Raw genomic sequence first — 26215 nt, forward strand, 5'->3', positions numbered from 1 at the left:
GCCTCACCTCAGGTTTCGTGCCCACTGAGTGGCACAGAGCTACAGTTATCCCAATCCACAAGGGGGGATCCACCTTGGATCCCGGAAACTACCGTCCCATCAGTCTGACAAGCCTTATCTGCAAGGCCATGGAGCGTATTATCATGGAACTTATAAACAAAGACATTGGCAACCTTCAAACACTGGACCCCACCCAGTTTGGGTTTGTGAAGGGCCGATCTTGTCTCCTGAACCTGACTGACTTCTTTGAATCAGTCTCCAGAGCCATGGACAAGGGTAAGGTGGTCCACACAGCCTATCTAGACCTTGCCAAGGCCTTTGACACCATCCCCCACTCTGGAATCATAGATAAACTTACTAAGTTGGGCATTAATCCCTAAGTCACCCAATGGGTTGCTAAATAGCTTACTGATAGAACCCACACTATAAAAGTAGCCGGCTCCAAATCCAGCTCCAGACAAGTGACAAGTGGAGTACCTCAGGGTTCAGTCCTGGGGCCGCTCTTGTTTGGCATCTACTTCTCTGAAGTACAGGTCAACACTAAGGGACTCTGGCTAACAAAGTTTGCAGATGACTGCAAACTGGGAGCCATTATTGAATCCCCAAATGATGTGGATACTCTACAAAAGGGCCTTACAGAAACAGATGCTTGGTGCCAGAGCCATGGGCTCAAGCTCAATGCCAAGAAATGTATTGTTATCCCTTTGGGAAAAACATGTGTCCATGAATTACCATATAGGTGGCAGTACACTAAACACAGAAAGTGTGATAAGAGACTTAGGGACACAGGTGGACAGTGGTCTCACCTTCGATAACCACATCGCCACAACAGTCAGGAAATCCTTCTATGTGGCACACCTCATCACAAAGGGCTTTTCATCCAGAAAAAAGGAGGTCATTGTCCCACTGTACTCATCCCTCATTTGACCCATTATAGAATACAACGCCCCATTTGGTATGTACCTCTCAAGACATCTGCAACAACTGGAAAGGCCTCAGAAATACCTCACTAAAAGAATCACAGGCCTAAAGCAGATGCCCTACGCTGACCGCCTTAGAAAACTCCAGCTATACTCTGTCGCATATTGTCTACTCAGAGGCAATCTCTGCTTAACATACAAGGCCATGTCAAACCCAGAGCTGTTGGACATGCTACACTTAAAGAAATCCCAATCCCTCAGAGCTACACGCTCCAGGGATCTAAACCTTGTCATCACAATAAACAAAACATGCTGGAGGGATAGGTTCCTGACCCAGAGACTCCCCAGACTCTGGAATAGATTGCCCATACATGTCAAGCAGAGTGCCTCTTTTGACCTCTTCAAGAGGAACCTTGACGATTGGATGGGAGAAAGGAAATTCACCCCAGGGATCACGTCAGTCGCCCTGCTAGACAGGGGTCCAGGAAAGTAAATAATGTGGGAAGAAATAGCCAGGGAATTGTTATGGCTAGGCTTGTATTGGCCCAAGGGCTGATAGCCTAGTACCAACCTATGAACATATGAACCTATGAACCTAATAAACTGTCTGTTATAAGAACCCCAAGTTTTATGTGCTCTAATTTGTTAGTGACAGCAAGGTATGATTTACTGTAACCATGTTTTGCATTGTGTCCTTACTTCAAAATTATTTTGAAGAATTATGGGATTTGTCTCAGAAATAATTGTTTTACTATAAGGAAACATATGGTTATTTGTTTAAGTTTAACATTATTGCTTAACCCTTATGCTATTGACAATGTCAACTTTTGTAAGACAGAACAATATCAAAATATAGCTACCATGATTAATAAGACTTCTCAATGGAGTATGTCTGGGATAAAAATTCATTGTTATTGTTTAATATGGTTCATAATGACAACGTTATTTTTTTCCAGGAAAATATATTGCTCCTATTACACAAGGGTACTACCTGACCTATCACTAGATGCTGTTATCATTAGCTGTGTATTTACCAATTGATGTTATTAATAATTTGCAAGGTGCTGGTACACTTTTTTGAATAACAGACCAAAGATCTGAGAACAGTATAGTAAATTAACTACTGAACTGATTTTTATGTTAAGACAAACTTGAAAACGATGCCATTCTTTTTTCTCAACAAGTTTGATTAGACAGTATGACTGACTGCCCTTACTTATTAGGTTTGAATCAATCTGTGCATTCTTCATAAAGAAAATGAATGAATTTTTCATTATTTGAAGTGTATTTCATTGCACTTAATGGCATAGAGTTTTTTAGACATTGTCTCATGAAGCTTATATTGCATAATATGTCAACATCATAACAATCATTTTAGGAGATATTTGCAGCAATTGTAAAGGTTTATGGCATTTAACAGAAAATAGTATACTTTGTATATTATTTGAAGTCTGCTTACTTATGCAGAAAATTATGTTTTAAGTGGCCCAGAACTGATTGCTTTAAAAGAAGGTAATGATTACAACGTGAGAATTATCTATATACAAACACATGGTAACACAGTAACCTAGAAGATTCCTATAGAACAGGAAGCATCAGCTCTGCATACTTTAATGGTAAAATGGTATTGGGTCAATATAATCTGCAAAGACTGTCTTGTAATGTTTAGCAGAATTTTCATTAATGTTCAATTAAAAACAGTGAGTAAATGGCATAATTGTGAGGTAATGCTTTTCAGATGAGTTATAATATTATCAAGGACATAATTTTTGCAGTGAATGTTCTTCTAGTTCTGTTCCATGCCTCATCACCCAGTATTTGGTACAGAGATTCATTTTATTTTCAATAATTTCATGACATGGCCTTTAAAAGCTCAGTCAGTGACTGCAGCCTACTGAATCTATGAAATAAACAAAGTATTTTAGGCTTAGTAACAAGCTTATACATTTGTGGTATGACCACAAGTTTACATTTCAGATTTTTTTTTCTTATTTAATACAATGCACAGATTACCTCCTGATCAATGCACTGACACTATTAGGGAACGTTAATAATCTTGTCAAAGTTTGAATGACTGGTAAATACACACTAACTTCAAGTTGAGAACTCCAAAAGAATGTCAAAAATCAATACCCAACAGCAACTACTCCATATTAACACTCATTTAAAAGTATGAGTCCAAATCATTATTCTTACAGTAAAGATTCTGCTCCCTGACCAGTACTGTCGTCTATAAAACCACATCTGAATAGCCAGCCTTCTTTCAATAATATCTTCCATGTTTTATGTGTTCTAAATCCAGGGACCTTCTAATAGCTAAGCTATTTAAGAGTATTAGAATGTCATGTCTCTATTAAAAAGAATCGCAGCATAATAAAAATGAATAAATAATTGGTATTTACATATAACCATAATTTACCTAGAAGAAAACAAAATACAATGCTGCCATATGAATTTACAACAAACGTGTATTAACCCATGGAAATAGATGAAATGCACAGATATAATTAAAAAAATGCAGTCAGACAATCCCAGAAATTCATTAAAGAGCCTTGTGTGAGCTGTATGGCTTGTGTTACAAATGCCTTGCTCCCACTATGTGGTATTTTGTGATTCAGAGATATGTAAGACCTCATTTTTAGCTAATCAATATGTTTCTGATCCTAGGTACTGTTGCAACATTCAGATCATCGCTCTCTCTCTCTCTCTCTCTCACACACACACACACACACACACACACACACACACACACACACACACACACACACACATGCATACACACACAGCATGTGTCTTCTGATTTGAAAAATGAATGTCAAGTGATTTGCCTGCTGCTTGTTCACTTCCATTATCGTAACCTTGTACCTTGTGCATGAATGCTACAATGCTACAAGGCAATTTGCAAATGCTACCAGATGACTTGACCTCAGAGGTTTAGTAGTTTTTCATTCATTGTTGAGTCAAGGTTTTGTGTGTGTGTGTGTGTGTGTGTGTGTGTGTGTGTGTGTGTGTGTGTGTGTGTGTGTGTGTGTGTGTGTGTGTGTGTGTGTGTGTGTGTGTGTGTGTGTGTGTGTGTGTGTGGGTGTGTTTATGGGGGGAGGGGGTTGAGCATGTGTACTATGTGGCACAAGCATATCTTTATCCATCAGTCTGTTTTGCACAGATAATTTAAAGTTTTAACAGTACCTCCTAAAATCTGTTTGAAGATTGCAGTTAGTCAAATCAGTGACACATTTTTTTTCTTGTCTCATATTTATGCCCCTATCCCTTTCAAAATTAATTTCTTGGAGTAGGTAAAATCATCTCTTCAACAGCACTGTCGGGTTCACTTGCTCAGAATCAATGAGAAAGCAACTAGAAGTACAACGAATCAAACTCTTGTACTAATGATTCAAAGAGGTTGCTCACAAAGAGATCATAGCCTTAATCCTATGCACTAACTGTCAGACCTTTATTAACATCTTCATTTTCTGGAAATCATTCAGAATTATAGTCAGTTTATAATGCCAGTATTTAGAGTTGCATAGTTCTTATACAAAATGCATATAAACCTGCTATTCTGTTAATTTTTAAGTGGGTTACAGTTGTCTGGCATTTAAGATTATCAGTCTGTTATCAAATTGTTTTATTGTCATCAAAAGTACAGGGTATGATTCTTTCTGGCAACATTTGCCTAATGTGTGACTTTGACTAAGACCCTTAGCCAGACAGTGTTCATGTGTTATGCCTTTAGAGGAAAACTGTCTTGTGGATTTATCTGATTAACAAATAGATGCAATAAAAAACAGAAATTAAATTTTGTCCCCTTATTATTTTAGCTTTGTCCATTATTCTTGAGCAAATATGTTGAGAGTTATTTTGGTCTGTTCCTTGTAAAATATATAGCTTTCTAGCAAGCTATTGAGTATCACAGTCACTAAGTGATGACGTGTGTGTGAGTTTCAGGCTTTGTATTCTTCAAAAAATGCTTTCTAATAAAAAGCTTGCTAATCCAGCAACTTTATAAGATCCGTTTTTAAAATCTGCTCCTGATTTTAGATCTGTGTTATTCTTGAAGAAGTTGGAAGGGCATGGGGTGTATGGAATCAACTACACTATAAGGTTCTCACATTGGCAGGATGATGATTTTAGGTAATTATTTGTTCAATCGTTTGATTTCAAGAAAACATCTGAAGTGTACACATTAGTTTAAGGAGGCTGTATTTGATGGTTACATGTGTGAGTGTGTTTGTAAATACTTGATTTCTGCATCCCAGAGTAGATAGGGTGCAAAGGAAGAAATCAATTGTGGTATGAGCCATGTTCTTTGGTATGTGCCTTGGTTTTATTGTTGACAGTGTGTTTATTATTTGATTGTGAATAAACTGGACAACATGAAGTCTACAAGTTTAGTCTTTAATATTTTAACTATGACTACATTTTTAATTTATTTTGTTTTTTACTCGTATGTGGGTATGAAACATTCTGTGCTGGGCTGTAACCATGTGTTTGTCACTTAGTGCAGATGAGTAAAATTATGATCTGTTAATGAACTGCTTCCTGTCATGTAGGGTTTGATTCAGCCTTAGTTATCTACTGTGTGACTCTCACCAAGTCACTTCACTAAACAGTGCTCCTGGGCTAACTCTGAAAAAGAATTCTTGCATCTAGTCCATAATCTCAGGCCGTTAACAAATACATTGCACGTTTGTATTTTGAATTTCTGCACCCCTGACATAACCACTAGTGAGTTTGTCACTGTATGCTATTTGACTAAGAATGCCAGCAATTCTGAAGTTAACTGGATTGGAAGATGTATTTTCAATAAACATGACCTATAAGAGAAGAGAAGTTTACTGTTCCTCAGGGTGAGTTTGTTTTCAATGTTAGAAAGTTTTGTTTTACCTAGCAAATGGCTGTCTTTGCTGCAAAATTTGAATTTCATTTTTTTTAACTTTGTGCAGTATTAGCTAGGTTTGCCTTGAAAATCCTTTATTGCAGTGGCACCTGGCACCATCCAGCTCATTGAATGAAGGTGTAAATTAGATTGCAAAGTTCTGGCACTGCCAGCAAGAAGAGCAAATTACTTGCAACTCATCACGTTTTGCTCGCAAGCCCAACTTTTATGGCATAGCATAATGATCAGCATTGCAATGGCTATGAGGACTCATTTGCCCTCTTTTCAAAACATAAAACTCTAGCTTTTGGGGTAAAGAGGAATGTTAAACATTCAGAAATTGCAGAATACTATTGGGTCTGAACAGTGCATCCAATCTTCTGACTTAACTAATTGGAAATCTTAAATTGATAGAAATATTACAACCTATTATCAGTTTTAATGTAATTTACATAATTACCAAAGCTAAACTTTAGACATGAGAAAACAGTCTGAAATAGTGAGTATATTTACTTACAAATCATCAGTTTTTTTTCCTTTAAATGGGTCTTTTTATTCTTTTCTTTTTCTTTCTCTTTTTTTTTGCTATTTTATACTAGTCTGTGTTTTGTTAAGAAAGTCTGCTGTTATTACTGTTTTTAATTATAGAGAAAAGTTGTTCTAAATAAAGTCTTGAACATTGACAACATTTGTAAGTAAGCTTTGTATTAAGTACAGATCTCTGTGATCATTGTAAAAGTAAAATAATAATAATAATAATAATAATATATGCAATGACAGGCTTGAACAGTATTTTATGGTAGTTGGGAAGAGACAGCCATGCAATCAGAAACTGATATGGCTGCTGGGACCTAGTCCATTTACCTCTTTAGGGAATGATTTCACCGTCTGGTTGGTTCCCAGTTTGTCAGTTAATAACCCATTTCACCATGATCTGGTTCTGCATACCAGATCTCAGAATCTGATGAAGTTTGTTTATTACAGATGAAAGTGCTAATTGTGGTTGTTTTAGTGAATGAAGTTGGATCAGTTGCCATTTTTGAGTCTTCACACTTTTTATTGTGGATTGTACTTTGAGCTCCATTTAGCATTGTATTGTTGTTAAATACTTGTTTCTTCAAGAGGAAAGGATGGTCTGCACATTTATAGACCCTTTTAAGTCAATGAAGATCTATTCTGCTTTGTTGCTTGCCTCCATACTGGAGTGACTTGAACTAGTGACCGCAGATACAGCTGTTTGAGAGTTATGACCTGAGCAATAGGCATGATGAGGGTCTGTAAACAATATAATTATTTATGTGGTCTGGTAATTGTTTGGATTAATTATATTTAAATGTTGTTGTCAGTGTGCACAAGACTGAGATGGACGGATTGTTTTTGAAAGAACTTTAACGACTAGGACTACTTCTCGGTACCCTTTCTACTTAATTGTGGGCTGGTCTACATCATTGTGTTCCTGCCTAAATGCAGTCTGAAGCATTAATCAAAATTATTTTACATTAGCAATAAGAAAATGGGTTTGCATTTATTGTTTTTGATATTCAAGAATATGTTTATATCATACTCCAGTAGTCTGCAGGGGTGGCCATGGTGGTGCAGTGGTTAGCGTTGCTGCAAGAGGTTCTCCTGTTTGATCCTCACTGGGATGTCTTCTGTGCGGAGTCTGTATATCCTCCCTGTGGTCATGTGGGTTTCCTCTAGATGCTCCATTTTCCTCCCACATCCCAAAGATATGCTGTAGATGGATTGGACACTCTAAATTGGCCCTAGGAGTGCATGTGTTCCTTCTGTGGAAGGTTCGGCACCGGGCTGGCAACTCAACACTGTAAAAACTCTACTGCCAATCATGAACGGACAGGTGATCCGCTGTGGCAACCCCTAACTGGGCAAAGATGAAGAAGATACTCCAGTAGTCTGCAGCTTTCAACTTACATTTGCATTTCAGGTAATCCCATTGCATGAATGAAAAAAAAAAAAAACATGCACCAAATACTGATGCTCCCACAAAATATTTCACATTTTTGGCGAGACAAAATTGATCATTTGTTGGATGTATGCAGTAGATTTGGCAAAAACAGATCCCACAGTGACATCAAATGGTTCTGGTAAGAGTTATGTCATTGTATACAACCTAACCTAAGCTAACACAAGCCCATGTTGCATGTGAATAGAACAATGCCACTATGCTAACTGCATTGTCTACTGCTAAATGATCTAGGTTCAGTCTAGTCTATGTGGAGATTCATTTTACCCCAAGTTTGTCTTACCCTTACTTTTGAGACCCAGGCCAGGGCTAATAAGGGTCCACAGACCAGCTCATTTACCAGCTTGCCAAATAATCATTCTCCTCCCATGTCTGTCTTACCAGTGCACTTGTGGTCCAGGTCGTGTGTGAAAATGGTCCACAGAACAGTCTGTTTAGCAGTTTATCAAATAAGTACATAAATGGATACATGAATATATATCCATACATAGATTCTTATGGGAACATGCCACTTCAACAAAGGTAGTTTCAACGAACATTAAAAGAATGAGTATTATTCACAGAAACTAGTTTTGTCAATAGTGGTGCTTGTATTTGGAATTTATATATATATATATATATATATATATATATATATATATATATATATATATTTATATCTGGGGAGTGTGGGGGTGCACCCCACATGGGGGATGCAATGGGCGTGCCCCATGCAAAAACAAATTTACAGTAATGTTTGCCAAATTGCAGCTTTGGTGAACAGCTTTCAATTTATTTTAATTTGCTGAAATTACCTTTCGGCAACTCAACATGAATCCCATACATACATACATACACACACACATAATCAAATAAGGAATACTAGGGCCAAATTATACTAAAACTGATCCTTTTTCTAACCTGTATCTTCAAAATGTTCTTGTTACTGAGCTGCAGGTATACAATAAAAGTGCATTTCAGTTATAAAACTTGAAGTACCTCACCTTACTGATTACCTATTTAATATCGCACTAGTCCATAGATGTACACATCCACTTACATGTTTCAGTTACAAAACATGCAGTACCTCACCTCACTGATCACCTGTTTAGTATTGCACTTGTCCATAGCTGTAAACATCCATTTACATATCAGCAACCTATGCCATGTCCTTTCCAGCCAAGCAAAATATATGACTACCGCAAAGACTGTTCTCACTATGTGACACTATCATCCTGGAATCCTCTCTGAAACTGTGATTTCTAATATAATGCAAGATTAAAAAGGAATGCTTAAGTGATATTTAAAAACTATGTAAAAAATCTAGATGTATGATCTAGAAAAGGATAACTAAAGACCATCTAGCTGTAAAAAAAGCCAGATTATTTTGGCTTTGAAGAGTTAATAGGGGATAAAATCATCATACAAGAAGAATGTTGTAAAGACCAGTTCTTCCTTCTATCATTTTTGTGCACTTTTATGCGTTTCTTCCTCTGTACTGTCTCGCCCACTTTTTGCCAGGCAGTATCATCCACTAAAAGACTGATACAATTGATTGCTCATGAATATAGTTCGATGTCTTAACGAAATGTTACCTAACTATTGCAGCAATGCAGATGGATACAGCCATTAAAAAAAAAAAAACAGCACATCTTATGACTACCATTGTATTTTTAACAACCAGTCCTAACTGGCATGAGTTCCTCATGAAATATGTTCATATCCCAGTAGTCCACCAAACAACCATCTAACAATCTGTCTGTGGCAGTGCTTTAATTCTGCCTGCTAGCCATTGTTTGGCCACTGGTTCCTCTCACGTTCCTTACCACAGCCTATGCCCTTTCTTTGCTTGACTCAGTATCTCCTTGTCTTGGTGACATATTCTTGTCCATTACCACTGGCGCTTGTATAATGAGCACACAGTAAATAAGTGTGCCCCTTAGTATACATGTACAGATGCAGCTAAACACTACTGCCAAGGAGCTAATATGACAAATCACCTGCCATTCCAGATGTGTGCACGTGCATATGCAGTGTTTTGTGTGTGTATGGGGGGGGGGGGCATCACATGTTAATAATACATTACATGTCCTAACTAAATCCAGTGTCCAAAAACTAGCAGAGCACCTTATTTGTGGCTCCCTGTTATGAGCTATACCACAGTGCAACTCACATGTCTTAAAAATGATGATATGATACTTTTTAGAAACATGAACAAAATCTAGTACTTTAAAATATGGGGTGTTGCAATTTCCTAATTAATTGCGCTGCTATTTTGTAATAATATATGCTATATTGCTAATCTGAAGAAAAGACGTGGAACAGGTTACTATTCTTTAAGCTATTTTTATACCAGCTATGCTGTTGCATTATTTATACCTCCACTAGTGGGTGTCCTACTGCTGCCACTGCTGTACATATATAACATAGATGCAATTGTAATTGCTACATTCTGTCTGCACACAACAATGTTGACAACAAGAACATCAATTGCAAAACTTCCACAATGGAAATGTTGACAAATAACTATGCAGGAGCAAGTAAAATCATCACCACATTCAACCAACAAAAAGCAAATAACATTGTATTTTGCAGGGCAGATGACCACATGCACCCCCCCACCACCATATGGGGGACTGTTCCACCTATGCTCCATGCTAATTATATGTACTAACTTAGAGATCACACATTCCCCATGGAAAAGGAATATTCCCACACATGGGGATTGTTGACTTAACACAACTGTCAGCACACACACACACACACACACACACACACACACACACACACACACACACACACACACATGCACAAACACTCGTGCAGTCAAGCCTATTCTGCTTATAGCAAACAAAGTTAAAAAGCAGTTTGTATGGAAACAAAATTAATAATGCCCAGCATAACTGATTTCAGCCTGTATATGCAAAGGCAGCTAGTGCTCACTTGATGTCATTCAAGACGTTGAACTGTGCCACTTTTATTGCCATTTTGCCACAATGCTGTAACTAATAGTTTTAAATGATTAAAGGTATATCTAATAAAATGGGCAAACATGACAGGTTTATTACCTTTGCTGTGTCTTTTCCTGAAAATTATTGGAAAGATCTGATTGTTGTTTAGCCTTAAAGCAGAACATGACAATGATTTTAAAGGTTTTTATATATTTTGTTACTAGCGGGCTCATATCAACCTTTAGAATATTTTCCTTTACTTTATGAAGCTGACATTTTGAGCAGGAATTTACAACATCCCACTTTTCAAGGAGCAGAGTAAAAAAAAGTGTGTTGAGATATGGTCAAAGGACTGAGAACAGGAAGGTTATGTAGGTATGTTCCCATTTATGAACACAGTATCTAGTACACTGGCACTATAATTTCAGTAAAGTCCTTAAATGAATTCTCAGAGCTCCCTGGACATTTTACCAGTGTAAATTTTATAGACAATGGCCAGTTTTGTTATATGATAACTATAATTCTCCAGACAGCTCCTCCATACAAAAGAACATTCAGTAAAGAGAAGAATACACATATCTTCCCACACTGATGCAAAGCAATCAGTAAGAAATAAAATGAATCTTTCTAGGCAGCAGTCAGCACAACAGATTTTCAAGTTATTGAGCACCATTTGGCATCTGACTGTGAAATATCGGAAAGCTTGCTGAATATTAATGAGATCAGAATGCTCATCTAGTCATTGACGACATGATGAAGGTTGTATGCTGTAAGGAAATTACTTTGATGAATGAATATGGCAGGGATGGGGTGACATATTATTCAAAATTCAGTGATATATTTCTCTATCTGCTAGACATTTAATTACCATATTGCTGGTTGACTCCAACATCTTTATTAGAATGCATCCTACTATTCCTGCTCCAAGTATATACAAAATATTTTATAATATACTGACTTTATTTACTAAACAAGGATAATATTCTTCTTGACACAACTTGTGATTTTAAAGTTGAACATTAGTGAAATCTTTTGCATGGTGTGAATGCTAGAAAACATATGCTCTCCCAAGTAGCTCAAGAATATAGAAACTTATCCCAAACTGCAAAACTGAGTAAACATTATCACTGAGTCCGTGTCAAACAAGTCATGAAAAAAAAAAAGTTAGTATGTCTGGATCCTGTGTCATTCACACAGCCTTTCACATTACATCCAAGGACATAAATGCAATTATTTCTTAACACTTGCAAAACAGTAACCATTCATCTAGCAGACTGTTTATGGAATTGGACACCTACAGCTAATATATCAGAGTAGAATTTAAAATGTGTATGATGGCAGCAAAGTCACCTTTGCTGACTTAAATAACACTGACTGGCTCTTAAAGTTTATATTGTGCAATGTCACACTAGATGACAACCTTCAGTCAAATAATGTGCTGTTCTTCCATGACATAAATGAAACAAATGAAGAACATTTGTTTGAATGGTTGGGCATTTTGTTCACTTTACCAATAATTACTGCTAAACTATATGAAGTTATCATTGGATTATATTACTTGCTTAATTTTTGTTTCTTTTGGTATGTTATGTATGATGCCTACAGATATAAAGATTACTGTATTCATAAACTGGGAAATAAGTTTTCATTATCCAAGTATTCCTATATAAAAGTTGTTAATTGCATTGTAATAAATATGACTGGCATAATTTTTAGTTAATCATTTAAACTCTGAATCTTTTCAAGATATGGCTGAGAATAAAAAAAAACATTTAACAGTTCACAGATAACAGCATTTGATGCATCTTTTATGGTTGTTAATGCAAGAAGCATCTTATAATAAAGTTTTTTCTACTGGAAAAATTTGTTATATGTTATTCTTTGTGAAACATGGTTAAAGAACAACGACTGGAAACCAGTTCTGCCAGGGTATAAACGTTTTTCCTGTCACAGACATTCTAACAAAAAATCAGGTGGAAGTGGAACAATAGGGATTAAAGACAGTTATGAGACCAGTGATTATTTCATGTTCAGTGACAACACCAATACTACAGATTTTGCAGCTGTGAAAATAAAGACAACCCTGGAATATATCACAATTGTTGGAGTATGTAGACCACCAAAGTTAAGCACTGATGGCCTAGAGGTATTTACACATCTCTTGCATGAAACACAAGAGGGAAGAATAATAGTGGCTGGGGACTTAAATTTACCAGAGACAGACTGGAATAGTATTGATTCAACAACATTTTTAAGGAAATTATTCAAAATGTATGTTCTAGAACAACAATTGCCTCAGAGTGTGAAAAAAAAAAAAAAAAAAAAACTACCAGGGGAATGGAACATAGTAGGCATTGTTTCTGTTCCAAAATAAATTACTGTTACTACATGCCAAGTTTTACCACCGCTGATGTGCAGTGATCATGGGGTTATAAATTCTAATTTGTTGCTAGATAATTCTGTCAATTGAAATCTAAACCGAGGCACAGAAGATTAATAACAGATTATATGGAAGCAAAACAACAGTATTTAAAACTAATTTGAGTGATGTGTTCACAGGAAATGCATTAGAAGGAATGTGAAAAGCTTTGAAAGAGAAATTAAATGCTTAAAATAAAAAAAAATGTTTAACATCAGAATCTAGGCACACAATATCAGAGGCTTGTTTCCATAAGAACAAGATACTTGATTAAGATGAGACACAGCAGAATATAAGAAATTGAAAAGAGGTGGGACTACAACTTTATAAATTGAAATAAACAAGCTGGGCAAACAAATTAAGCACAGAGTGAGAAAAGATTAAAAAAAAACTGAAGAGAATATATATAAAGATAGTGTGCATTACAGGAAACCATTTTATAAATTCATAATATGTGGAAGGGATAAAGACATATGATGATCTATGTGTGGTTTCTAAAATTTACTCTCAGCCACAACAGATTATAGATATATTTGCAAAATGTTATGCAAAGCAGTTTGGCTCCACAAAGTGGTTGATATGTTCTTCTAGTGATATCTAGGTAACGTCAAATACTGAAATAAGTTAGATTATATTGAAAAACAACTATGCAAACTTGATTCAAACAAAGCACAGAGAGGAGACAGAATTAGTAATAATGACCTGAGAACACTTCAACAACAGCTTGCAGTACCACAGTATCTAATATTTACTAGGTAGTATAAATATGGGGAGATTCCATAAGACTGGAGACATGCACTTATTGAACCTGTCTTTAAGGGAAAGGGGAGTAGGACAAACCCAAAGTCATACAGACCCTTAAGTCAACATTCATGTTGTGGAAAAATAATGGAGAAGGTAATACTGGATAAGTTATTGTTGGAATTGGAAAGGTTGGGACTTAAAACAACGTATCACCAATGCATATGTTGAAAACAGATCTATTACTACATGTAACATGATGTTCTATAACAATATAATAACAGCTATGAATGAAAACATGCGTTCTGTGATACAGTTTATATAGATTTAAATTCAGCATTTGCCAGCATCATACACAGAACACTGATCAATAAATTGGAACAACTAGGCATTGATGTATTCTTGATAACATGGATAGTTGCATGGCTTAAAAATAGGCATAGCAAATAACATATAGAAATTTTACTGGTGAAATTCTTGGTTACACTCAGGGTGTCCCACAGGGCTCTGTCCTCTGCATCTTTCAAATCTGTCTTCTTCATCTAAGGGCTTCTATCATCTGTATGCAGATGATTTGAAATTAGGTAAACTGAATACATGTGTTATTGACTGTTTATAGCTGAAATGTTTGAGGTTTAAAAATGGTTGCAATAAAGTAACACAACTTGCTTTACACAAAAATACACTGGTCCTGTAATACCAGAATAATGATTATTTATAAATATCATAATGGTGAGGCCAATAATTTTCATCCACAGACAACCCTTTTGCCCAATTATAACCACCTTGTTGACTGTTTTCACTTCAGATGTCTCATTGTGATAAAAAATAATGAGCACAGTAATGTGTTTCAAGTTTGTTTCATATAGCCACAATAATGCATTCCAACTTAGTTCACAGATTTGCACACTATTACTTCAAAGCTAGACTTATTGACTGTTTAGCCTGTCTAAGCAGCAACAGTCTCATACATTTTCACTGCAGTGTACCAGAATTGTTGAAACTGTTAACTATTTCAACATCTAAAAAAATGTATTTGATGCAAGGAATAAACACATTTGAACTTTAAATGTCCATCACCTTGATTAATGTATTCCACAAAGTTTTCTAGTTCAACTATGCTGCTTCACCAATAGAAAAACAGTGTATAAAGTTTTTAAACTTTTAATAAAGTTATGGTTAGTTATGCTCTGTGTTGTGAACATATGCCATCTTACTAAAGCAAAATCATAAACAGTGAATAAATGTGGAACAGCAGATAAAATACATTATGACAAAGTGCATGTCCAATTAACTCTGCTAGGATAGAAAGACACTACTTAGAGAAAATATACTATTTGTCCAAAGGGATTGTACTACTTCTAGACTTTATAAATGCAGGATTCTGGTATGCAGTGAAATTATGAAAGCTGTAGCTAAACTGTTGGAATGTTCAACTTTGATGGACTTAAATAGAGTAGGTGAAATCCTTTATATAGCTGTCAAAAATGTTGCTGACTTTACTGCTCATACATGAATAAGCCTCTATTTTCAGTCTTCCATTCACACTCATATTTAAAAGAATTAATAGACTGCATGCATCTTTATGGATTTTACAAACCTGACTGCAAATTAGGTGCTATCATTGAATCTCATAGCGATGTCAGTGTACTTCAAAAGGGACTTACACATACCAATGATTGGTGCCAAAGCCATGTTCTTAAACTAAATGGTAAAAAATGCATCATCATTCTCTTCAGTAAAAACAATGTCTCTACGGATTATAAAAGAAACAATAATGCCCTTAGTATCAATTCAGTAGTGAGAGATCTGTGAACACAAGTTGTCTGTCACTGCGTCTTTGACCGCCATGTGTCTGCTGTGGTGAGGAAGGCATTCTACATTGCTCACCTGATTAGCAAAAGCATGAGCTCAAAAGAGGTTATAACTTGAAAGAGAAATTACTTGAATGCAACAAATCAAAAACATGTTTAATATCAGGGTCTAGGCACACAACATCACAAGGATATAGTTCCATAAGAACAAGAGACAGAGACAAATAATATAAGAAATGAGAAAGAGGTTGAGCTACTATTTTGTAAACAAAAATAAACAAGCTAGACAAACAAATTAAGCATAGTGTGAGACAAGATCAAGAAACATTTGAAGAAAATTTATATAAATATATTGAACATAATAGGAAAACATTTTATAGCTACATAAGATGTGGAAGGAGTAAAGACATACAAATTTAGAAACTGTGTACAGATTCTAAAATGTATTCTTAGACATAACAGATTATAAATATATTAACAAAATCTTATGCAAAACAGTTTGATTGCACAAAGGGGGTGATACGTTCTCCTAGTGACATCCAGGTAACCTGAGATACTGAAATCATATTAGATTATTTTGAAAAACAACTATGCAAACTGGATCCAAACAAAGCAAAGGGTGGAGATAGAATTAATAATAATTGCCTAAGAATGCTTCAGCTTACTGTTCCATTATATGTATTATTTATGAGATCATATGAATATGGGGAGATTTTTCAAGAATGGAGACAAGCATTTATTAAGCTTTAAGGGAAAATGGAGATAGGACAGACCCAGAGTTATACAGCCCCTTAAGTCTACTTTAATGTTGTGGAAAAATAATGCAGATGGTAATATTGGATAAGGTAACTCGAAAGGTTGGGACTTGAAACTATATATCAGCATGCATATGTTTCAGAATATATTACAACTTGTAACAAAATGTTCTATGACAATATAGTAACAGCTATGAATGAAAAATTGTGCTGTGATGTAATTTCTATAGATTTTAACTTAGGCAGTTGACATGGACTTCCACAAAACACCATCAATAAATTAGAAAATCTAGGTATTGATGTACTCTTGATAAGATGTATAGCTGCATGGCTTACGAGTGGGACATGGCAAGTATCATACAGAAACCGGACAGGTGAATTTCTTGGTTAGAGTCAGGGTGTCCCACATGGCTCTGTCCTATACCAATACTTGTTTAAATTGTATCTTTCAAAACTATCTTTTTCATCTGACATTTTCTACAGTCAAACAAACTTGACTAAATTGACTATTTGGGAACAGACTATTATGCTGAAAAATACATCAAAAACTAAGCGTATGAGATTTGGAAGATAAGTTGAAAGGTGAATATTTAATACAGCATACAATGACTGAAACTATACATTTATTTAAGGGCCTGGGTATATGGGTAGATCCAGCTTTGAGTTTTTATAATCCTACCGATTGATTGTTTAATAATAGTTATACAACTATAGGCTGTATACAACAATTTGTAAAGTCTAGGAAATCAGAAACGATTACATTATTGTTTGTTAGTTACATTAGACCCAAACTTGAGTACTGATAGCAATATGGAAATTTTATAGGAAAACAAGCATGAGTAAACTAGAAAGAGTACAGCAGAAATATACCAATGGTATTTAGGTATGTGAATATTTAAGTTATTATGAAAAAATGAAATATCAGAACTTTAACAATGTCTCATATAGATATTTAAGAGGAGGCCTTATTCAGTTGTATAGGGCATTTAGAGACTTCCACTGGGAATGTCTGGGGTTATCAAAAAGTAGTAGAGACTTATCAGACAACCTATGTAGAATGTTCTATAGGAATGAAAAGTGTACTAATTGGTTCTCTGAGAATGCAACTGATGCATGGAGTAGACTACCAAATTACATTAATGCAAGCACTAGTTTAGATATTTTTAAGAACAGCCTGGACACTTATTGGAACGGCATTATTGACCATGCTTGAAATATTTATATGTATGTATGTATGTATGTATGTACTATGTATCTATGTATATATGCATGTATGTATGGGTTATTAAGTAACGATACTTTAGAGTTTGTCAATGTATAGCTTGAAATGTGAAAACCATTGTTCCATCTCTTCTGCCCATACAATTTATCCCTGAACTGTGACATCAAAAGTGATATCCCCACTCCCTTAATGGGTCTATTTCAGTAGCCTGAAAGACCACATTTCCAACAGTTAAAGCACTGAGCCCAAAACAACCAAACCACACAACACCAAAACTTCAGAAACCCAACTTCCAAAACATCGACTGCAACAACACTGACACATACATAAAAGTAACACAAACACAGCACAATAACATACTACCTCACAACATTCATAACGCCATCAGTAATCACAACAACACTCTCCACAACCTCCACTAAATCATTTACTCTCATTTGGCACAAACTAAACTAAAATAAAAACCTTACCTACTACACTCTCTCACAAACAACGCAAACTAAAATACAGCTACAAATTAAAAACAACTACCGAAACTGGAAGATCCTGCACCGCCATTAACCACCAAACTAACATACCCTAAAAATCCACACTAACAAAATCACATACACGACACCTACCAGAAACAAATAAAATTACACTGACTACAGTTAATCCATTCCTAGTGTTGTGGGAGGCTGCATCCCCCACACCCCCCGCTAATTATATATACTAACTCTGAGATCGCACTACAGTGAGGAAAGGGCATATTTTCTGATCCTCACTGTATCATGATCTCACTGTGAACTAATTTCTGACCTGCTGTTTGCACTTACAAGAAGGACTTCCACAAATGCGCTGTTCCACTGTTGCACGGAGGTGACTTGACGATGAAATGGCAAGTCGCTCATGTGAGCGTTCAGTGTTCTGCACATTTGTTCATTTGGTCTCAATATTTTAACTGTCAGTAATGTGGTCTTTCAGTCTAATGAAGTAAACCCCCCTTATTACCTCACTGTTTTGGGTTACATGTACTTCTTGGTACTGGAAGTTAAAAGCATCTTATCTACTAGGAACCATAATGTGTTTTATTTTATTTTATTTTGCTTACTGAGTTTATCTAAGTTTACTTAAAACACATTTTGAGTGGTTGCTCAGGAAGAAAAGCTTTGACATATTACAGTTTTAAACAGACAATCAGTAATATACATGAACGGACTTTATGTGATAGTCATTAACAATTACACATATATTTGCTAATTACATTAAATTCATATAAAATTCAGGCAACTATTGCAGTATAAGAGATACTTATACATTTAACAGATGTTTTGCCACTGAGCATTTAAAGAACTGCATTATTGGGTTTGTCAAATATATAATAGATCATGCGTTTAGTGATTACAAATTCAAAGAAACAGAACTGAGGGAAGGAACTTGGTGGAATAGAAAATGTTAATATTGCAGCTAAGAGATGGGTATTAAACAGGTTCAGAAACAATTGTATATGGCTATCATAAGGTTTATATTGGAAGTATACAGGTGGGGGTAAATGGTATCACATAAACTATGTATATAGTTTGGAGATCCTAGTACAACTATTGAGGTATTGGTGAGGGCTGATTGGGAGCAATAGATTTTGAGTAAAAATAAATAGTTTTGGGGAAAAATAGGTTTGTAGACTTTACTGCTCATACATGAATAAGCCTCTATTTTCAGTCTGCCATTCACACTCATATTTAAAAGAATAAATAGACTGCATGCATCTTTATGAATTTTACAAACCTGACTGCAAATTAGGTGCTATCATTTATGGCAATCTGAAGACTACACTGGCATTTACCCAGTAGCTATTCAGAAACATCCATTTATTTGAAATGTGTTTTAAATGAGATTGCACCCTGATTTGATTTCAGTGAGAGTGTTATCTGGTTCAATAGCTTAAATATACTATTTGAATACAGGTAGTCACCTGCAGTATCAGATCATCTGGTTATGTTGATTAATGATATTCTCTGTAGTATAAAATTCTATTGGGGAATAGTGCTATATTAAGTTATTAAAGGCTGGGCAATTTTCTGGCTTAGAGAGAGAGAGAAAGAGAGAGAGAGAAATGTATATTGTAGTTAACTAAGAAAGACCCAAGTGTTTTAATAATCCTAACCTGTTTAATTCCCTGAGTGCTAGGCAGTGATGCCTTCTATTATTACAGTTTACTGCACATTTGGCTAATTTATTATAACATTGCTCAAATGTGGACAGTCATGAGACTTGAAGGTTAGTGAAGACTGGGGTAGCATAAAGGAGAGATGGCAGTAAGAAAGTAGGGGTTATACATCTTCTGGCCATGTCAGTGGGATAAGTTTTCACTCTGTATAATGTACATAGTTTTTGACATGTTTTTGTAATCACGTGTGATACACGGTAGTCAAATTCAACTGGTCTTCTATGATGACACTCAGTAATTTCGAGCAGTTTACATGCTTGATCATGTCATTGTTGAATGGTGTTGCTTTGACAGAGTTGTGTTTTGGGGTAAAGAGTATAAATTTAGATTTTTTTTAGGGTATAGAAGTAGTTAGGAATTATTTACCTATGTTTCAATTGGTAAGACTGATTGCTGTATAAGTTCATGGAGTTTAGAGAGAGTTTTGGCAAAGCAGACAACAGTTCGGTCATCAATGTACTGAAGTAGGGTAGTATTTTTTGTTGTAGTAAAGAGGACATTGATAAATATGATGAAATGCACAGAGCCTAATATAGATAATTGTGGAACACCGATAGTTATCGGCAAGAAGCTAGTAAAATATTTTTTTTCCTTTTCACTGCATAAGCTATATTTGAGAGGTAGGTATGGAACCACTGCAATGAAGAGTTAGTAATCCCTAAAGATTTGAGTTTATTTTTGAGTTTCTGGTGGAACACAGTATCAAAAGCATTTGATAAGTCTAAGAAGATGGTAGAGATAAGGCTTCCAGCATTTCTATGGTTGTTGACAATATTAAGAAAATTCAAGAATTTAGAAGTTGTACTTTGATGAGGATGTAACCCATGTTGGGTTAAAGATGGAAGATGATTATTAGACAGTCAAGAAGTTGTACATGAATACATTTTTATAATTTTTTTAGATAGGGGGATAAAATAGCAAGTGTCCTATAGTTTGAAAGATCTGTATTAATTTTACCCTTGCACAGTGGACTAATGAATTATTTTTTTCCATTACAATATGGATATATATATATATATATATATATATATATATATATATATATATATATATATATATATATATATATATATATATATATATATATTATGCATCTATATTATATCATCGCATGCTTACAAAAGCAAACGGTAATTAATTGACTCCATGTAAGCAAAAGCTTACAACGTCAAAACCTCAGAACAGTGATTATTTTCCAAGGGAAAAAAATCACTGTTCCAAAATAAAAAAAAAAAAAAATGAAAACATTGCATAATGTGGGGAGCCTCATCCCCCACATCAACCACATCCCCCCTACTTAAATATACCAACTCTGAGATTGTACTACAGTGCAGAGAATGGCAAAGTAACGAAAGCAGCCAGGCAAATTCTTTCCCAGGGAAAGAATTCACTGAAAAGCCGCGTCGATATCACTATTTTGCCTTTTTGCTCTTTTCGGTTCGATCAAGACACATTTGAAAAACTGCATCTGCGATCTCATAATAGGGAACCTATATATATATATATATATATATATATATATATATATATATATGTATATGCAATAGCCTCAGTTGCTATATTAAGATATTTGCCACATAGATAGTCATGGGCAGTTGTAGTAGGTTTTAATTTTTTGAGTATTTTTGATGGTTTCTGTGGGAACTGGTTGGAAGAAGTAATGTTGAAGGAGGTTATTAGATTTTTACAGACATCAACAGCTTGATTTGTCACATGATTGATTAATGAAAGGACTGTCTGTATAAAGTGGGTATTGAATTGGTTGGCTATGGTATCACTTTCTTTCATTGTGTTTGGTGTTGGTTGTATAGACTGTCCAGGATTTTGCAGTTTAAAAGACCAGGCCTTTTTCCTTATTTCATGAGTTGTCTTCTTTGTAAGGGTAGCCATAAGGCACTATTCTCAGGAGGCATAGTGTGTTTATAATACCTTGGAGGATTTTGTTGCACTCAGAGACAGCATCATCAATGGGGAGAGTATTTAATGATTTCCAGTTAAGGAGAAAAGTGTCTTCATGAAAAAAAGTAAATTTTCGTACCAGGCCATAATGTGCTTTAGGGCTGCTGTTTTAGTAGATGTATGTAGATTGGAAAGTGATCACTTAGGCTGTCTGACTGAGTTCATTGGGATTGTGTTTTATTTGAAGAGGATGTTAGGACCCAACTGAGGGTTCATTGTCCTGCTGTAGCTTTGTTATATCTTGTTGGTGTGAATATAAGGTGGTGAACAAATACAGATGTATATTATTAGTTGGAGTTTTAGACTGTATTGTTTGCCAGTCTATAACAACTTCACCCAACATTTTGATTTTGTGAGAGATTTTTGAGGAGACCCAGAAGAGAATAGTGTCCAGTGTTTTAACATTGTTTTTTTGGGGGTACATTTATACTCATGATAGCAATTGTCTTGTGAGTGTTTAGTTTTAGCATGATTAGTAGGATTTTTGAGATAGAGAAAATTGACAGGGTGTGGGAAAAAATGGATATATCTAGTGTGTTTTTATAGAAAACAGTGACATCAGTGGCTTTTTTTATTGTCTCTGTATAATCTGAAAATGTTACAGCCTGGAGGGGCAATTTCTTCATTTTTTTTGTTTGTTTCCAGGTGAAACCTGGTTTCTGTGGCAACTAAGATGTCTGAAATGTAATGTACTATCCATGAATGCACTTCAGGGAGTTTGTTCTAAATACTTTGTAAGTTGGTGTGGTACCTTCGAAGGCCAGGGTGAGACTGTGAGTGAGATTGTATCACTAAATCAGTTGCTGAGGATATGTAATCTTGTACTTGAATATACTGAGTTGGGCCTTGGTTTTGGTTAATGCCAACAGTCTTATGGTTATAGAGGTGTCATCGTATAGGCAGAGGCATGTTTGCTTGATTTTATGTTTATATATATAAAACCACTGAGACTGCACTAACTCAGAGTAGAGGAAGAATGTGAGAAAAATGCTTTCCTCCTCTTCTTGCCCTTCTCTGAGTCCATCCACTATGACAGGATACCAGTGATCTATTATGTTCAATATTCTGAGATATGAGATTTGAGTTTTATATTTGAGTGTTAATTTTTCACCAAATTCATGGAACTACAATAAAATTCCCTTTACTCTGTCATACCTAATCCTTGATATGTGTTTTTTTATTTGAATTTTTAAACTATTGGAAGAACTCAAACTGAGGAACTAGAGAATTACAAATAAATACCAGGCTCCCTATTGAAATCTTGAGATTCACATTGCTGAGTCCTGAAAGACTGAAACAATTGAAAATATTAAATACGATAGGGTATATTGAATAGTTTTTCTCCTTTCATCTTGTTTTTCACAGAGTAGCAAACCTCCCTGGAACCCACTAATGTAGGATCAAGCCCATCCCCACACCTGAACTTATATATACCAAGTCCAATATTGCAACACATCAGAAAAATGGGAATATTCCAAAGAAATAGCAATCTTAGACTTCGTATATGTGAGTCCTGATTTTCAGCCATTCAGTCTCCACATTTCAAGATTTGGTAGGACTAATCCCAAAATTTTTAAATGGTTACCAAATCTCAAACTTTTTTAAAGACTGCCAGTATATGCATAAAGCCAACAGCATCAAGAGGAAACTGGCACTGCATTGTATGGTCTTACCTGTCATCAATGGATGCCAATCTATTATCCTGACTACTGCTGAGAAAGCATCATAATTCCAAACTTCCTTAAGTAAAACAAAATCACACAGGAAACATAGATACTACACAGGCTCTGAGGTCACTTGGGTAATTTCTGAGTCATATCAGTGACTATCTTTAGAGTTAGTTTGTGTGACTGTGAATCTTTCAGCTCAATAGAGATATGAGTTCAGAGAATAATTTATCTTTACAACTGATGTAACCATCCCTATTCCATAAAAGGAAATGAATAATTTTGTCCGAAGGATATAGATGGCCTACATTGAGTATGCTTGGCAGCACCCTTTCTATGGCCAATATTTACCCTTTTCACAGTAGGATGTCAAACTGTCAACATTTTCGTATCCAGTTTCTCATATTATATTAGAAAATTAAGCATCTGTTTGGCCTGCTGTCTCTGCCCCTGCTCAAACAGAAAATCTCTTTCACCACCCTACTTTGCTTACTATTACACTATTGTCTCTTCACAAACAAATAACAGTGTTGCCTTATATTTTCAACATTCTCACTTCCATTGTCAGTATCATAACAACAAAAGACCTGATCATGCTATGGAGTACATCATGTTTTTCTTGCAACTATTGTATGCTACTCTCTACAAGAAATTCAGAATACTCTGTCTCAGTAAATGTACAAATGTTTCAGGGTTCTAAAGACTGCATGCTTTTGCAAGATGTAAACAGCTATGTGATGGTAGTTTTGAATATATGCAGCTTGTTTAATTGTGTATAAACATCTGAAGCTCTCAGTAAGTGTTGCATGCAGTCTTCAGTGTACTCTGGTATTTATTTATGTCCTGAAGTTATTTGCAGACACAGTTCTTCTGTTTTTAAATGTCATTCATTCTTTATTAAGACTGCTTAATGCCTATGAATATGCTGTTCTGTGTATTAAAATATTGTTTCTTGTTTTAAAATGATTGACTAACCAAGCATGCTTTATTCAAACAGTTTGACCAGAGAATGATGATAATATGGCAAAGGGTGCAGCATTACCTGACAAGGTCAATGACTCTTTCCCTTGGCGCTGTGCTGACAGGCTCATTGTTTATCATTATGATTTGATCTCCAGGGATGAGTTTTCCTTCAGATGGACCTCCTAAGAATAAATGACAATTAAATACAGGTTACAAAACCATCATTAATATGTGTAAGCAGTGTACCTCCTGCCATTTTATTAGCCATGATTCTCTGAACCAGGGTGACATGAGTAATTATTTTTAATATATATAATAATAATATGCACTCATATTAGAGCTAACGCTGCAGAATTTCCATAGAACACTGATATCCAAGCACTTTGCACTGAGAACAGTTTTTCAGTTTTCAATAAGTATATCATGGTGCATTATCATTTCATTGAAGATAAAATTTATTTTATGCAAAACTAATGAAAATGGATTGAATCTAACCAGCATGCTTCCAGAAGCAGCAGTTTACGTCTACTGCAGTTTGAGAAAACTGCAAAAACAGTAACCTGGTCTCTACCACGATGTGGTAAATCAATACATAAATGTGCAATCAAAAGTCCATAAAGCAAGCAAGTAAGCGTAATGAAAGTAAAATAGAAAATCCTTTAATCCATGAAACAGTGGGTAACGGTAAGCGCTTTCGCGTGGGTGCAACCACGCTTCCTCAGACAATAAGAAGCCCCACACACAAAGTTTAAATAGCATAAGCTAAAATCAAATTAAGACCAATTAAACTAATTAACAGTTAATGCTTTAAAGAAAAAGAACCAACAACCTAGTATCTACATAGCGTTCCTGTGCTAAGAAATATATAATAAAGCTAAAACAAAATATATGAAGTTATAAACTTCCAGTTTCATTCTGTAAGGGTATATTAAAACGATTCAAAATCGTACAAAATATACAGAAAAATACAGTCATTTACGAAATAGTCCTTCATGAAGCAGACACTAAACAGATCAGCTAATACATTTCTGAAACTTTTTTTCCTTTTAAAGTAAAACTTAAAAGCTGTATCATCAACTTTGAGAACCCAAAGTTAGAAACCCACAGCTATAATAGCTTAGAAGTAAAGGTTCAATAAACATGATGAACGATTCTGCAATAAATACAATAAAGTGAAGGTATATATTTGCACAAGCAAAAAAGATTAAAAAAACCAATAGCTTCGGTTTAATGACAATAAAATACATTTTAAAAAGAGAACGGTATTGCATGGTAAAAATAAAACCAACAATAACCTTATCAATTTGGTTGCTGACGGCAACTATGTATAATTGTAAACTAATAAACTTCAGATGCGCACAATAATAGTGCAAACAAAAATAATGCAAACAAAAGCTGCAGTTCTAATTACCGCCACATAAAACTTCGGAGCAACCTACCAACTTCTATAGAGGAAGTTGAATAGTAAAAACAGAACAATGTTTAAAACAGCAAGAAGTGACTATCACGTAACATACATCTAAGCACAAGTTATTTAAGGTGTATAAGGTATTTTATATTAATTTAACAACGTTAATATACTAAAAGGGAAAGAATATATATTGTAAATAATGAGTTACGTTACAAAATTAAATAGATATTCTATAAATAAAATTTTTAACCAAATTTTTTATCTAAAGATTATTTTAAAAAAGAGAATATATTTTAAACTCATTAACTATAAAAGTATAAAAATGAATAAATTAGATAATAATGAAGT

The 26215-nt window shown here is 35.1% G+C and overlaps 1 protein-coding gene across 3 annotated transcripts in view; it reads right to left on the minus strand.

Annotated features, from left to right (window-relative positions):
* The window catches only part of FRMPD4 (FERM and PDZ domain containing 4), a 1947279-nt gene that overhangs the window by 735041 nt on the left and 1186023 nt on the right, over window positions 1-26215 (minus strand). For all 3 annotated transcript variants that reach the window (XM_044072543.1, XM_044072542.1, XM_044072544.1), the window contains exon 4: window positions 24536-24638. In XM_044072543.1, the coding sequence (XP_043928478.1) occupies window positions 24536-24638 (103 nt within the window). The remainder of the gene's footprint in view (window positions 1-24535; window positions 24639-26215) is intronic.

Source organism: Protopterus annectens, chromosome 5.part0 (assembly GCF_019279795.1).
Source record: "Protopterus annectens isolate FY-2018-M chromosome 5.part0, PAN1.0, whole genome shotgun sequence".
Classification (NCBI taxonomy): domain Eukaryota; kingdom Metazoa; phylum Chordata; order Ceratodontiformes; family Protopteridae; genus Protopterus; species Protopterus annectens.